This window comes from Dysidea avara, chromosome 6, assembly GCF_963678975.1.
Source record: "Dysidea avara chromosome 6, odDysAvar1.4, whole genome shotgun sequence".
Lineage (NCBI taxonomy): Eukaryota > Metazoa > Porifera > Demospongiae > Dictyoceratida > Dysideidae > Dysidea > Dysidea avara.
Window position 1 is genome coordinate 18,665,169 of NC_089277.1, and position 16,213 is coordinate 18,681,381.

The 16,213-nt window shown below is 35.6% G+C and overlaps 1 protein-coding gene across 8 annotated transcripts in view; it reads left to right on the forward strand.

Annotated features, from left to right (window-relative positions):
- LOC136258396 (protein mono-ADP-ribosyltransferase PARP4-like) overlaps positions 1 to 11,220 on the forward strand; it is a 44,361-nt gene extending 33,141 nt beyond the window's left edge. For 4 of the 8 annotated variants that reach the window (XM_066051703.1, XM_066051706.1, XM_066051709.1 and 1 more), the window contains exons 42-55: positions 274 to 317; positions 1,161 to 1,240; positions 2,887 to 2,998; positions 3,045 to 3,134; positions 4,931 to 5,015; positions 6,640 to 6,706; positions 8,612 to 8,715; positions 8,767 to 9,051; positions 9,093 to 9,155; positions 9,259 to 9,337; positions 9,533 to 9,645; positions 9,701 to 9,813; positions 9,873 to 9,972; positions 10,815 to 11,220. In XM_066051703.1, the coding sequence (XP_065907775.1) occupies positions 274 to 317; positions 1,161 to 1,240; positions 2,887 to 2,998; positions 3,045 to 3,134; positions 4,931 to 5,015; positions 6,640 to 6,706; positions 8,612 to 8,715; positions 8,767 to 9,051; positions 9,093 to 9,155; positions 9,259 to 9,337; positions 9,533 to 9,645; positions 9,701 to 9,813; positions 9,873 to 9,972; positions 10,815 to 11,089 (1,610 nt within the window). In that variant the 3' untranslated portion in view covers positions 11,090 to 11,220. The remainder of the gene's footprint in view (positions 1 to 273; positions 318 to 1,160; positions 1,241 to 2,886; positions 2,999 to 3,044; positions 3,135 to 4,930; positions 5,016 to 6,639; positions 6,707 to 8,611; positions 8,716 to 8,766; positions 9,052 to 9,092; positions 9,156 to 9,258; positions 9,338 to 9,532; positions 9,646 to 9,700; positions 9,814 to 9,872; positions 9,973 to 10,814) is intronic. The other 4 variants (XM_066051704.1, XM_066051711.1, XM_066051707.1 and 1 more) reach the window with 4 other exon arrangements.
- Positions 11,221 to 16,213: the final 4,993 nt, after the last annotated feature.

The following is a 16,213-nucleotide window of genomic DNA, read 5'->3' on the forward strand; positions in this document are numbered from 1 at the left end:
AACAGTTAAAGATTTGAGCTTGTAAGATTTTACATCTTAAATCAGCAATCATGTTACAAAATGAAGCCGTATTGATGAACTAGTGGGGGAGCTATATATAGTGCTTTAAAAAGTTACTGCACAGCCACATTTTAAAAACAATGTTTTTGATTTACTTAGATTTACAACTGAACCAACATGTTTCAATACCAGTATTGCATTTTTTAAAAGGAGGATTGAAATAGCTCTTATTAAGTTTTCTGCCATGCTGTATATAGTCTTTTGACTTTGCAGGTGACTCTTCTGAAATAGTGGAAGAAGGTGAATCAATTGATGAGGTGTGTTATATGCTAAAATGTATAGAATGCTTGCAACTTAGCCCGACCCACTGTACAAATTGATACTAATGTGTGTGTGTGTGTGTGTGTGTGTGTGTGTGTGTGTGTGTGTGTGTGTGTGTGTGTGTGTGCGTGGGTATTTGTGTGAGTGAGTGAGTGAGTGAGTGAGTGAGTGAGCATGTGTGTGTGTGTGTGTGGACAGTTGGCGTCTCACATGCCAACTGCCCAACTAGCAGTTGGCAGATTGTTATGGCATGGCAGTCACACTACCCAATTACCATGCATTTGCATACTGTCCATGTCTCATACAGTGGGTGAAGGTCCAGGTAGCAATTTAAAACTACCTAATTAAAAGACATGGCACCCGTTTTATTCACAAGTATTAGTGAATAGTCAACTTCAATGGTGCGTGCATGCGAACAGTGACAATTTTGTTTACATAATTATTTCATGGCAACGTATCACTGCTAGCTTATCTTTTCATACACATATAATGTACACATATATTGTAGATTGGGAAAAAGGTATTGATACTGGAAATATGGAGCAAGTATTAACACATACATGCATAACATATAGTTGTACTATAATGCTTATAATGGAACCAGAGCAGTGCTTATAACATTCATGCGTTCCATTTGACTACCATACACAAGAAGCTTTAGTAGAGAAACCTTAATTTGAAATTACTGTGATAGTTTTGGCAAATAATTTATGTAGATTTGTCATATACATTTTCCTCTAGCAATCTTTCTCATATGCATAAGCATCTGTGGTAGTATCACAGAAAATTGTTGTAGAGATCTTGTCACTCTATACACTTATGTGTGTACATGTTTACAGGAAGTAGAAGGAAAAGCTGAACTACAGGAGGACACCAACAAGTATCTTAGCACCATTGAAGCTTCTTTTGCTTATAACAGGTGAATTGAAAGCGCATGGAAAGGGAATTTAGCCTTTCACTTCTTAAGATCAAGATACTTTAATAGAGCATTCTTGCTTACTTTAACACAACATGTAAGAAATAATGAGCCACTTACCCACATTGGTCTATATAGGTTATCTTTCTTAAATCTAAAATATTTAACAATAAGTGACCTAACATATGTAGCCCTTCTTATTATGTGATACATATGTGGGACTGGGAATTTAAAATAACTCAGACTAGTGTACATGCAATGGTCCATTGATTACCCAGCCATCAATTATTTAGGGCTGGTGCGATTATTGAGATAGGTATCAATGTAATTATCATTATTGTGTTATTGTGATAATAATAAATTTCTGTATACTATAGAAAACTAATCTACAATACATGAATAACAGTCATGTATCACCATTTTTTGTGACAATGTTCTTGATGGAGGTTTATGTTGTGACTAGTGCTGGCTTAGAGTAAATTTACTAGGTGCTGTATTGAGGTTTATACAAGTATCATGATAACCAAGATAATGAGCAGCATTGTCAGATATTTTATTATCGCTACGATTATCAGAATATTCGGTTATTCGAACTATGGAAGTGACAGTTCTAGTAGATTTTTTGTCGAAAGTGTGTGTTCTATTGGAGTATTTGAACAGGGCTCTGTATAAATGAATAGGATTCTGTTATCTGAACTTTTAGATTATCTGAACACCCTCAGGGCCCCATGAGTTCAGTTAATAGAAAGAGCACTGTAATCATGAAAGCTTGAGTAGTTGTTTCACAGGAGAAAATAGCAAGACTGTATAGGGTTGGTATAACTCACCGTAATATACAATAAACAGAAATCAGTACAAAAGCAATGCAGAAACAGGGTGGGTTGACATGGCTCAATTAGTGGGTTGCCATTAAATAAGTAGTTAAGTTGATGCAGCTCTCAAAGCTGCCAATTTTTTGCCAGATTAGTTATTAAAGATATTGGATTACCTTAATCTTACATATGTGACTGAAGTTTGGAAAATCACCTAATGGGCGCATTTGACACCTAAAATATTAATGATCAAATCACAAACAATATAGTGCAAATCTACTTGTTGATGGTTTTAAGCCATTCTCAATACCTTAAATTACAAGAACATTCTTGAACTATTTTTAAATTTGTTCCCTGCTCTTATTAGCAACACACTAAACACGAAAATTCTAATTATTTCACGTGCACCCATATGGGTGATTTCCAAAATTCAGTCACATATAGAAAGTACTGTGAACAGTAAAATTAATAATGCAGATATGTTAGAGGTATTTCATTAAAGTTTCACTATTTCAGAATGAATATTTAAGTGAATTACAAACCATTTCCAGTAATGTTAATACAGAACTAATAAATTACTAGGTAGCTATGTAAGCTAGCAGCATTGAATTGACAGCAAGTGAATACTGTTGTATTATCATACCAGTACTTAAAACATTTGTAACCTTTACAATGAACAGAAGTAGCTAAATAATTGAAAAAACCATAACTTACTTTGTCTATATAATATATGTACATAATTAATTGTCATTGGCTAGTGTTTAAATCCTCGGTTACATGTATGCAGTAAGGCATTTGCTACATAAACTGGTTTAAGGTTTATTTATGCTTGTGCAGTGAATCAGATGATATCCAGGCTATCATGGATGATATTTTAGAACAAAGTGAAGTGGCTCATGAAATATCTAATGCTTTATCAATGCCATGTGGTTCTGAAGACATAGATGAGGTCAGTAGACATCTTGTGATTTAGGTGGTTATAATTGTCACTGTAGGATGAGTTGTTATTAGAGTTGGAACAACTGGAACAAGAAGAAATAGAAAATGAGCTGCTGGAGTTTACAACACCATCAGTGAAAAAACCGGTATTAGATATTTGTAATGGATGAGATCATGTACATATGTTAAAGTGCTGTAATCCATAATATGTGTACATATGTCTCAGGTTTTGTAGGTAACAATTAGACCTGTACTGATATGGGATTTTGGCATGTACCGATGTCCGATATGGATACCACCAAAAGAAGCCGATAACCGATAGTCGATCCGATATTTGCATTACAAACAAAAGTCATAGTTAATCTATGCAAAAGTGTACAGTTACCTACTCTACAACAACATGTGGATATATTCATTGCTCACTCTATGCCTGTGGTAATAGTGGCTTGGGTTTCTATTGTGCAATCCAGACAATTAGGCACCCACAAACATTTTTATGCATACTCCCATGGAGCCTAAAACAGATATTTCTGCTTTACTCCGCATTTTATTGGCTTGTGTGAAGGCTGGTACAGTAGGTTTTCTTGTGACTGTTCTTTTATTACAAAGGTACTATATATAACTGCTTCATTTATTTAAGACCAAGAGTTCATAATATAGCCTATATTATGAACTCTTGTTAAGACTGATAAGCTTTCCAGCAACAAACACTAGATTCGCGTGTATTTGTATGGCTTCTCGTAGCGTAACGCTTGCTGTCTAGTGAACAATAAGCCACTGCTACTGAACAGCCACATGGATAACTTAGAAAACCAATATTATAATCCGTTTATGTACAAACTATTGCTATATAAATATCGGTCCTCGTACTGTTCTGTACCGATGCCGATATTGGTAAAAATTGCCATATCGGTGACCGATATTTTGCCCGATCCGATTATCGGTACAGCTCTAGTAACAGTCTGCAACCTCAACATGAAGTGTCCTTTAGAAATATCACAATAAATTGTAGTGCTGGTTTACAAATATTAGTATTGCGGTGTGTACATACATATTTAGTTTAGTTTCCTGGGGTGGGGAGAAATGTATAACATCAAGCTTATATAAAATGTGAATGTACAGGCACCTTAGGACTTAATAAGCGTCTGATTATAAAGGCACTACTTCATCTGTTTGACACTATATAGACTAAAAATGGCTACTTTGCTAGTTCAAATACATGTTTAGATTTTGAGTTTTTTATATGATAGTTAGACACCAAGACCAAGGGAACTAAGCAATTTAGTAACCCTGATGGCCTGAGACTGTAGCGTCCCTGGTGCAGCAAGGGCACTACTAAGGGCCTGAGGGTGTACTAAATTGCTTAGTTCCTATTGGTCGTGGTGTCTAACTTATTTAGGCTATGGTTTAAAGTACGTACCTTTATAGCCAGAGCATGAGTGTGGGGTGAAAGAGCAATGCAGAACAGCGGAACAGTTTCTTCCTGAAGTCCTTACAGCGCCCACAACAATAATTATTTGACTGGTAACCAGAGTAACAGCTAGAGCTACAGTAGATACACCACTTAGTCTACTATTAAAATTTGTCCAGAATTATCTGTAGAGCACGGAGAAGAAGAATATTACAATATTATCAAGTACTGCAGCATACCTTTCGTGTTATAATTATTTATTGTGTACAGAATTGCTTGAAGGCGGGTTACAAAATGAACATGTGTAGGTGACTAAATGAGCATGTCAGGTGACTAAGTGATTTAGTAACCCTGTAAATGAGCTGTACCATAGTTTAGCAGATTTCCATATCTAATATTAACTCACTCTCTGTTCATAAAGTTTCATAGAACATATATGCAGTGTATTTGCTATTAAGACATGCTGTGCATAGTTTTGCATGCAAAGGTTTATCAGTTTGATATTACATTGTTGTTTTGTGGTCCATGTAGTCAGAAAAGCATAAAGACACTGAATGCGTAAAGTTGTTTGATGATGAAGAATTGTATCTCTCACTTCCAAACTCTGCTGCTACAGGTTAGTATTCCAAGTACTCTGTATTGCATGTACTTCAATTTATTGGTTAAATGATTGTGCAAGTTTGGCTACTGGTTTATGGCAATAGTTCAGTAGCACATATATACACATATATACACATATATAGAAATTAGATTTCAATACACTATAAGGTGTCTTTGTGAAAAATCTTAATAGCCTAGCCTATACATTATCTAATGTTAATGTAGTATTGAATCAGTCAGTGTGTTTTTAGTGATTTATCAAGACACACAGTAGTGTGTTGTGCAGTCAAGAAAGCTGGTGCACCACACTGTGAGTAAATTGACAGGGAAAAAGAAAACGACTTTTTCATGCGTGCATAGCTCCATGGCCCCATCTCCAAAGCACACTATTTTTGCATTATAGCTGTCCGCCATGTAGGGTAGGCTACACACAGCAAATTTGATAAAATTTGCAACAGCAATTGCAAGATATGGTCATTCAAATTTTCATTTAAATTTATTGGTTTTTTTCCTACTTTTATGCTGTATAGGGGCTACAGGGGCTTCGATTTGTTTTCGCATACTTTGCAAAAATTGCTATAAAATGTAAAGTGTAATTTGATAGCCTCAATCTTTAGCACAAATAAAGAGCGTATAAAGGTAAATTCATGTACCAAGTTTGCTGTGAATCTGAGGAATATCCAGTGAGTTATGAGTGTTCATTCACATAGAAAAATATGAAACTTCTGTCAAAGCTACAGTACTGATAACTTGGAAATTGGTGTGTAGATAGGTTGATTATTGTAGCAGTGCCTTTTTATTGTAGCTGTAACTCTATTGCTATTTAAGTTTGAATAGCAGTAGAGTTACAGCTACAATGTTATAAAGCAAAAACCAAACAAGTGTAAAATCACGTGATTGAGATATGTACTCTAATAGAGCAGTCACCATGGACTTCCATACCTAGCACCCGCATCCTTAACCATGAACCACTGCTATCGTAGCTGTTCACCTCACTTAAATTCTGCTTTATAAATGAAAATTCTAGCTTATAAATAAATGTTTGTAATTTCATAGATCTACCAGTAAAAGCACTAGATTGTTCTAGAACATTCTACGTATGTTATACAAATTATATTAGAAGTCCTCAAAAATGTGCACTCTATTAGAGTATGACAATAATATTACCAAATATTGAAGTAAATTATGCAATACAATAGTCTGTCTTCAATAATCATCATCGTGTCTGTATTGAAAAGAAGAAACGAAAACCTCAAAGTCAGCCATAGGCTGCATGGTTTTGGGGCCATATAAAGTGCAAAAAGAAGTGAAATTCACACAAAAATATCCAAGCTGTGAAAAATCATGCGGCCTTAAAAATCCTGGGTGAAAGCTATGTATTGTTAAATTTATTAGCATTAACATCATTGCAGCCATTTGTTGGTTGCTACCTTTGATTTCCCAACTTTTTTCACCCAGGCTTTGACAGTGCACCATTTTTTCACAGCTTGACTGTTTTTTTGTGGATATATATTGTTAGACCATTATTGTCAAAATAAAATCTTAAGTACCAGTGTACTGGTTTATGTTGGCACATACGTATGTTTGCATGTAAGTGTATATGTTTATGTATCAGACATAATTATGCACTGTACATGTAGATGTAACTAAAACTTCAGCAGTTGAATTATCTCCAGAAATACCAGAGGATGATAAGTCATATACTAGGTTAGAATGACCTTCATATAACGTACATGACTAGTGCGTGTTGCATGTTTACATCCTGAATGGGTGAATATGTTTTGTGCATACATGTATGTAAGTAAATTTAAGAAGTTTATACTGAAATTTGCTTTTTTTAAGTATAAATTTCATATGGAAAAGTTTACAAAGTTTTTGCACATTCATACTGCTATTAGACATGTCTATATTACTTTCAAAGTTTCCGGTGTCAGTAGCTACTAACTAAGACAATTCAACCATTAAAGAAAGTATATTCCACACTGTACCAGTGCTGCAAAATCAAGATACTCTAATAGAGCAGTCACATAACTATTCTGCTTGCAGATATGCACTATCAGTACAGTAGACCCTCTGTTATCCAAACCCCTTCGTTCTCAGGCAATGATAAAAGTGTTCGGATAAGTGAATAGTTCGGATAATTGAAGCCCATACATTTATATGCAGAGCTCCATTGAAATACTCTAATAGAACGCACACCTATACTCAAAATACTCTAATAGAACAGTCATTTTCAATTCCGGATAATCAAGGTTCCGGATAAACGGGGGCCGGATAACCGAGGGTCTACTGTACCACATTGAATAGACTGTAGTGTTACCTACAACACAATGTGCTAGCTGTTAGGAATCAAATTAGATACTCTCCCCTATATATTATGTATCATGACACTCGGTGTATATAAATCATACAAAACTATTTTTACCAACAATGTTCTATCATGATTTTTTCTTGCATGAAAATAGAGCTATATAGACACTTGGTATTACACTTAAAAAAAAACTTCATGTGCACATAACTCTGTTATAGATCAGTTATACATGGCTAATTTTTACAATGTAATAGTACCCTCAATTAGCGTACACTGAATTCATGTACTGTACATATGTACTTAAATTGCTATTAGAAATCTTGTCTTTAATGTGTAACATGTAGTGCTTGGCTCTAGGCTCCTAACCAAAATGAGACTGCAGTGAACTATAAATGCCAATTTCTAATTATGTAGTTTCTTACTTGCTGTCTTTATTTTTGTGCAAAAAGTCATGGAAGCAAATTTTATTTTCATATGATTTGCATTGAGCAAAATTTAGAGGATCTTTTGCAAATTACAGCACTGGTATGGTGTGGTAGCTATACAGTGCATGATTAAAAGACTGTTTAGCCACTGCATAGCCAATAGTACAGTATTAAATCACACAATAAAATAATGCTTAGAAACTGTGTTCAGTAACTTGTTTAGTAGACTCCATTTATTAGGCACGCATGGTTATTGAGCACATGTTGCCAGTTAAGTGCACATGGCGTACTTGTGCTAGACATGTGTTTGTTAAGCGCATATAGTTGAAACAGTTACTGCAAGGTTGTGCTACTTACTTACAATGGCAGCAAATGACCATTAGCACAAATCAGACATGTCTCAGTACACTTGATACCTGCCAGTGTCGTGTCTAGCAGATACCATTGCCAGTACTACTGATAGCTGCATCAAGCTTTGCAGGCGTGACTGAAGCAAACTATTTAACTTAATACTGGTATCCAAACCACTTGAAAAATGTGATGGGTATGAATAGCTCTCTCCTAGTAGACACTCTTTCTGCTTAACAAGCATGATAAATTTCATTAACGATTCATCCAAAAATTAAACATCTGTATCTAATAACCAGAGTCTATGGTTTGTGTAAAATATTCATATAATATTTGCATTGTACTACTTAATCATATGTATTAGCTATTAATGTATATTACAGTACTTATCTATAGTGTGCATACATACATGTAAGCCTTTCAGTGATATTGATATGTTACTTGTATGCCATGTTGTATCATTAATTTTTGAGATGGCCAGACATTATTTTTTAATGAGGCAGTACTTAATATTATATGTTGCTGTAGGTTTTCTAGTGATTCTGGACTCCAGCTTGATTCAAGTCCTGTCACAGTCCAGAAGACACATCACTATCGATCTAGACGTGCATGCAAGTCTTCTCATGATACAGGTGAAAACTCTATATCATATTTGAATTATGTATACTCATGTAAAATATCAGGGGAAATATCTGTACCACCACCTCAATCATCAATAGCATCATCATCATATTATATGGTTAAAAGAGTAGAAAGAAATTCATCTCTCAAAGCAGCAAGACAAGGAGCAGTTCCATCACCAATACCCAGATCATTGCAGCAACCAGCTAAGTGTCCTTCTTATCCGCAACAAAGAGGAGGAGAAGTCCCTTCACCAGTGATGTCATCCTCATATAGATTATCCTCACAATTTGCGGGTCCTCCTTTTTGCCCACCTCCACTAGATAAGGTTACTTGTATGGATAAAGGTAAGCTTCAATTAGAGTTATGTTTAACACCTACACTCCAGCTACAGAGAAATCATCTGTTAGTTACAATGGTCGCCCACCTCCACCTGTGTTTCCTTCTACTGGTAAGCTCAATTCAATAAAAGTTTTAATCAGCTTCTCAGTAAGAATGATAAGTGATTCACTGTTGTTGTTGATTGTAACTCTCTCTCTTATTTGTATTTTTAGAATCAGATGGTAGAGATGCATTATTGGAAGCGTTAGCATGTAATTTAGCATTGGGAAAAGGACATACAAAACTAAGCCAAGATAATTTTTCACACTATAATATTGATTATTTCCTATGCAAGTGTGGTATTTTATTAACTTATCCTCTACAAATGTACAGCACAGTTTCAATTATACTCCATGTAACTATCGTTCGCAATAATAACATTTCCTTTTTGTATTCAACTAAGGATAATTACACTGTGAAATATGTGTTGTGTTGATATATGATGACAGATATAGCAGCAAGAGTCACAAATGGAAAAGCTGCAGCAGAACCATCTTCATATTATATACCTCGTAATGAAGATGACAAATGGCTCAACTATGAGTGTGATGGAATAAGACGTAGGGTTATCGATTATGTATTATAATATATGTATATCAGTGTCATCTCATAAAGGGAATGGAGAAGATGCAACAAAAGAAAAAGTGCAGGGTCATCAAGAGGTAGTGAAGGGGCTTGATTATCTGCCTTCTGAAGCTACGATTAAACAGTTGTTTCAAATACAAGGAGTAAGCATATTTGTACGTGGTGCTATGTTCATTTTACTCTGGTTATGGTGTATATAAAGACAGCAACATTTAGTTGGGCCTTAGCTGATCTTCACTTGGTGAATCTGGATAAAGATAAAGTAACCAAGCTGTTAGAAACCGCTGGAGTTAAATCCTTAGGTATTGAGAAAAATATTTGTGTGTAGTATGCATGAGTTTGTGTGTAATGTGCATGTGTGTAGTGTAGTACGAGTCCCATTTCTGTAGTTCTCCAGTAATAAATTGGAGTAATGTAAGTAAAGTTTCTTGCTAAAATTACAGCACCTAAGCACATGCAGGCATCAAACCTAGGACCATAAGGCATACAACTACTTGGCTACTTATGTTGCTACACACACGCGTGCGCGCATACACGCACACACGCACACACGCACACACTAAGCAAAGCCTACGGCAGTCTTGCAAAATACAGCTATTTCCACTAGTAAACCAGCACTGGGATGCCTGTGCACCACTCAGGCACTTGAGCCTTGTGCAGGGAAACCCTCCTGGGGTAGGGCTAGTAACCCACAAGAGTACTATCCAGGTCTCACTCAGAGAGGTTGCAGAACCCAAAGTTCCACAATGACCCCAATACCACTAAACGAGACAGTCCCCAGTAAACACCAGGTACTCACTGATGTTACAGCTTAGAGGGATGCTTCCCCATGCAGATGACACTGGACCACCAGGTCCCCAATAAACAGCTGGGTAGGCTGAACTACATGAGGGAAGCAATGATCAACTGTCCTTGTCTCACACAGCAGATGTAGCCTAGTAGGACCCTTTAAGTTCCTCAAATTTCTTTCATGAAACTTGGTACAGTCTTCTCCCTCTGTGTGTGTGTGTGTGTGTGTGTGTGGGGGGGGGTACTAGTCCTGCCCCAGGTAGACATGCTTGTGCCTGAACTAGAACCTGATAAGTATACAGGTATCTTCTATAATAGCACTTTTTCAGTTTACACATATTCTAATTTTATTCAGGTAGTAGAGCATTTCAAGCAGTCTGTGTTTTGATAGCTACAGAGATAATGATATATTATATCAAGGAATATGTAAAAGCCGTGTTGTCCAAAGTAGTCATAATAGATGAAGATATTACTAAAATTCTTAAAGGAGATGATCATCAAAAATTTATTAAAGCGCTTGAATTTCTCAAGTCAACCAACAGAAAATATCCCAGCCTTTATAAACGACTGGAGTTAGGTAATAGTTGGGATGAAGTAATAGTGAACATTATTATTAACTGTCATAGTTAACTGAACTGCATTTATTTGTATATTTTGTATTAACTAAGTCACAATGTGCGTGTAAACAAAATCACTATAATTATACATATCACTTACCGTTTATTATACAAATAATACGACTAAGTAAGAGTTCAACTACACCATGACAACTGAGGCTGTTTTCCACCACAAGATCTAGATTTGTATTACATATGCACGTGCATATAATCTATTATGTTGTTATCTGCCCTGGTTCCCTAGTGATATAAATACACATTGCAGTCAACGTAATATAACAGATTAATAGTTATACTGCTGATATCACTCTCAGGTTCAATTTAAGCTGCAGAGGGTCTAATTTTCCTGGGGGAGCATGTCCCCAGACTCCCCTAGGCTGACCCCCCCCCCCCCCCCCCCCCTAGGTTGGCATGCTACAGTGTGCTTCCTCACTTCATTCACACACTAAGATAATTTTATGTCATCCCTATATTGACTTGCTATAAGTATACAGCTAGGCCCTGGTATCACTACATATAATTCAGCTAACCATGCAGTTAATAAAAAATAATTAGAAAAGTTCCATCTTCCCACACTGCTATTTTGAGTATTGGAACATGGGAAACATTTATGTGGCCTTATATTATGAACTCTTGCATGGTCATACACCAAGTAAGCAATGAAAGTAAAAAGATTTTATTCCTGCAGGCCTGGCCAATGGACGTCTTCCTTTACTAATGTCCTGCACTATATATGAGTGGCTTGTGAAATTTCTAGGAGTCATAATAATAATGAAATTATACCTATGTACTGTAATTATTGTTATAAGTATTTAAATGCGTGTAGCTAGCTGCTGTGTTTGGCTAATTAATCTATATCAACTGGTGACAATGCATTACATGCTATTATATTCTCACAAAAAATTATGCATAATTATTAGGCAGGTTATGTAGTGCCGGCAGTCATGTGCATTAAAAAAACTTCAATCAAAACCCTAAAAAAACGAAAAAAAAGTTGCCTCAGCTGGGGTTCGAATAACTCTACCAAGATGCACCACTATATGACTCACTATGATCTCATCCATCTCTGCAATTAACTCCTGTGTGCAATAGAATAATAGCCTCACCTCCCCTAGTTTCTACCTTATAAATGTCCAACTGAAGTGACTTCTATACTATAATAAGAGTGAAGAAGAAACCAAACCCGACCCTAACACTAACAACTACTTTTTGCGTGCCCTAACGTACAAGACTTGAGGCAAACCACTAGTCATGTGCCCTAAAGTCGAATCGAGCCTGAGTTGAATACTCAGGGCATGCTATTAGACATGTGCCCTAAAGTCGACCTCTCGGGGCATACTAGATACGTGCCAAACTTAGCTCCCCTTGATACAACCAGCGTGTTCGATAATCCAGTTAAATGATGGACCCATAGCTAGTAAAATAGCCATTCATGTTCATAACCGGTGTTAGCACTATATCCACTTTGTACTTATTTACACAGTGCTCAAAAGAAATCATCTATCACAACTATATAATTATATATATGCTATTCACCTCAAACAAAAATCATATTGTGTCTACCTTCAATTTGAAAGCATGGTTTAACAGTGTAAAGTATAATGCCTCAGGGAGATATAAAGACAAAAATTAATTACTTTTCAATGCAAAACCAACTATAAAGGTTGCCAAAGGCAATTATGCAGCGGCACAGGAGTACTATTTGTAGGGACCCGCCTATTATGCTCATAATTTTACCTATTATGCTATGCTGCACTGCTCAAAAATTTACCTATTATGCTCAAATTTATGCTCAATACTTACCAATTATGCTCAATTATTTATGCCTCAGTTCTCATGCTCTGCTAATAATTTTCAGTTTATGGATAAATGATAAGTGGCTGAAGCACTAACTTACTGCTTATCACAGAAAAGATCGATATACTCTAATAGAACAGTCAGCTATTTAATTGTTCTATTAGAGTTACTGATTGTTCTATTAGAGTATATCGATCTTTCTGTGATAACTATTTTAATAAGCTAGAATTCATACTATTACACAAATATTCTACCTATTATGCTGGCATTATGCTCAATGCTTTCAGGCACCTATTATGCTCATAATTATGCCAGCATAATCGGCGGGTCCCTAATTATTTGCAATTGTGTGGAAAGTTTCACAGTTGTACCACAAAGCACATGAAATGTCCATTTTTTGCACTAACTTGCTATTGTATTATTATATTTATTTATTTATATTGTGAACTGTCAAGTATAAAGAAATGACAGTTGTAGCTTGCACCTAAGTATTCAGAGTGCTGTAGCTTGTCAATGGTTGAGGCTACATGCACCATAAACCAAACTTAATTTTCACAAATTTTGATCCTTACCATTCAATGCACTGTACAAATGATCAACTGCCAAGTGTCCAGCCTTTTCAGATATATGGAGGTATAGCCTTAGGTTGGCTGCATATATTACATACAGTTTGGTTGTCACACATGCATCCATTTGTTCAGAGTGGGATAGGTATTAATGAATACCTGTGGTAAGAATATCCCATGCCATGATTTAAATTATGTACACAGTAGCTATGGAAACCAGACAGTGATAGGCTACTGTACAAATACATTAATTAAAATGGTCGAGCAGGGTAATTTTTGTACATTAATAGTAACAATTATGCAAGAATGATGTTTATAGCTCATATGTACTTGGGGGTAATGCTATTGGCAGGCACCGTAGTACTCTTTACTTCTGATGATCAGCAATGCAAAATAGAAGATGCGAGCGGCATTGTGTGTTATAATAAAACCGATTACTGTACAATTATAAACAGAAGACCAACAAACTGTTTGCTTGATTTCAAAAATATTATTTATCCTTCCAGCATTCATTGAAAATTATACCTTCAAAGTGCATGACCCACCTTGTCATTCTATTATAATTTTATGTTGTGTACCTGTCTCTTGCAACTTTAATATAGCATCCATGATTATTATATAATCACACAGGTATTGTTAGTCCAAAGACATTAAATTTCCTTGTACAGAATTTACCATAAATAGCAATACTTCTCCTTATTAGGAAAATTATGGAAGTATAAATCAAGTAACTTACAAGAAGCATATCATTCTTGATCTTGCTACACAGTAGTTGTGACATTGTGACTACAATGATTGCATTAGTTATACTACTAGGACTAATGGTTGTTGATGGTTGTCCTGTTGTAACATCTGTATGTAAATGGAAGCTGTTGTGAAATTAAAGGTGGCTTCAAGCTCTCTAAGTCACTCAATCTCGTGTTTACAACATTAGGAATTTCTGTGGAAAGTGCGAAATGGTAGCTGAAGGATTCTGTGATGCATTGTCAGGAGAAGGGGGTTGGTTAATTAGTTATTCAAAGAAGACAAGATGGAAGTGTTGACTAGACTTTAACAAAGGTTGGTTAGATTATGAAGATGGATTTGGTAGCCTGACTGGAGAATTTTGGTATGGTTTGTATGCCATCCATTGTCTTACCAATCAAGGACAGTGGAAGCTACGAATTGACTATACATTTACTAATGGAACAAAAGGTCACCTTATGTACAATAGTTTTAGAGTATGATCAGCCACTGAAAAGTATAAACTGTCTGTATCCGATTCTGTGGAGTCACAAGTGACCCCTTTAGTGGTATTCAGTCCCCCAATGGGATGACGTTTACCACAAAGCTAGGACAATGACAATGACAAGTGGGAAAGAAATTGTGCAGTGGCTTCTCATGGTGGTAATGCTGGAAGATGGTGGTACAACCACCGTACACATTTAATCCCCAACACTCCATTAAACAGCAGTCTAACAATGTTATTAAATCATCAGTGGCATTCTATTCACTTTCTTAAAATGAAAATTAAGCCAACTGAATGCATAGTTTAACTTCTTATTTGCTGCATATATGTATACAGCTGTTTAAAATAATGTTTCATAGATAATTTATAATCATTATAGTTTTGCTTTCAAGGTAGTTGCATGATACAAGTAACTGGTGGCTGCCCTTATAGCCAATAAAATGTAAACATCTGGACATACGTATGTTATAAACCTGTAATGAATAAATTTACTATTATTTATTATATACAGCGTAATAACTAAATTTATGTTTGTAGCACACCAAAGATCATACGTACTTAGATCACAGCTATAAAGTATATAATTATATGCATTACTTACAATCACTAGCTACCAGCATAGGTCGTTTAAGTTACAGTAGAGTATACTGTACCTTGTGGAAGAGCCCCGGTTTTGAGAATGCAATAAATGTGCTACTTAATTCATCATTAATTTTTTTTTATCTTCACACTGGTATATTATCATGTAGTCAAAATCTTCCAGTTATTGACAACTTTCATTTTATTTATAAAGCAAGTTATACTTTGATTCACTGATATGATGGTGATATAGTCAGTTCGCTGAGATGTAGGCAATGATGATCCTGTGAAGAATTTGTTACTTGTTTCCTGGCATAGTTATAATGTATTATATATAGCTACAAGCTACATGTGCATACATATGCTAGAAGGTACATGCACTGAATATTACATTATTTTGGCATTCAATGTTTTTGGTGTTAGCACACAGGGGTCTTATTCGTTTTTGTTTTTTGTAGTGGCATATGATATGTAGGCAGAAAATTGTTCGGTGTTCAACTGACAGTACAATACTTCAGCATTATAACTAATTTTGCTATCAACAAGATTAGTCTCCCTTGCTACAACCACTGCAAGAAAATCATGGAAGTTACCAATGCCATATAGCTATAGTAAACAAGTTATGCATAAAATCAGGATAACAATCGTTTTGGAGTTTGGAGGCCACTATTGGGATTTCAGAAGTCAATAAGTCTCAAATGAGTCATCGCTCATTTGTAAAAAAATGTACTGTCCTCCTATAAAGTGATGAAATAATAGGTAAACACTGCACATTAGTACATGACCATTGGGTATACCAGTAAGTATGATGTAGGCTATAGTCATTATGTTTGTATTTAATGCATTAGTCCTTGTGGTGCATCTGCACAATGATTGGCTGAGACTTCCTAGAAATTGCTCTGGTGTAAGAGTATTGTAAGAAGTTTCACGTATATATCTCATCGTTTTACTACATACATGTGCATAG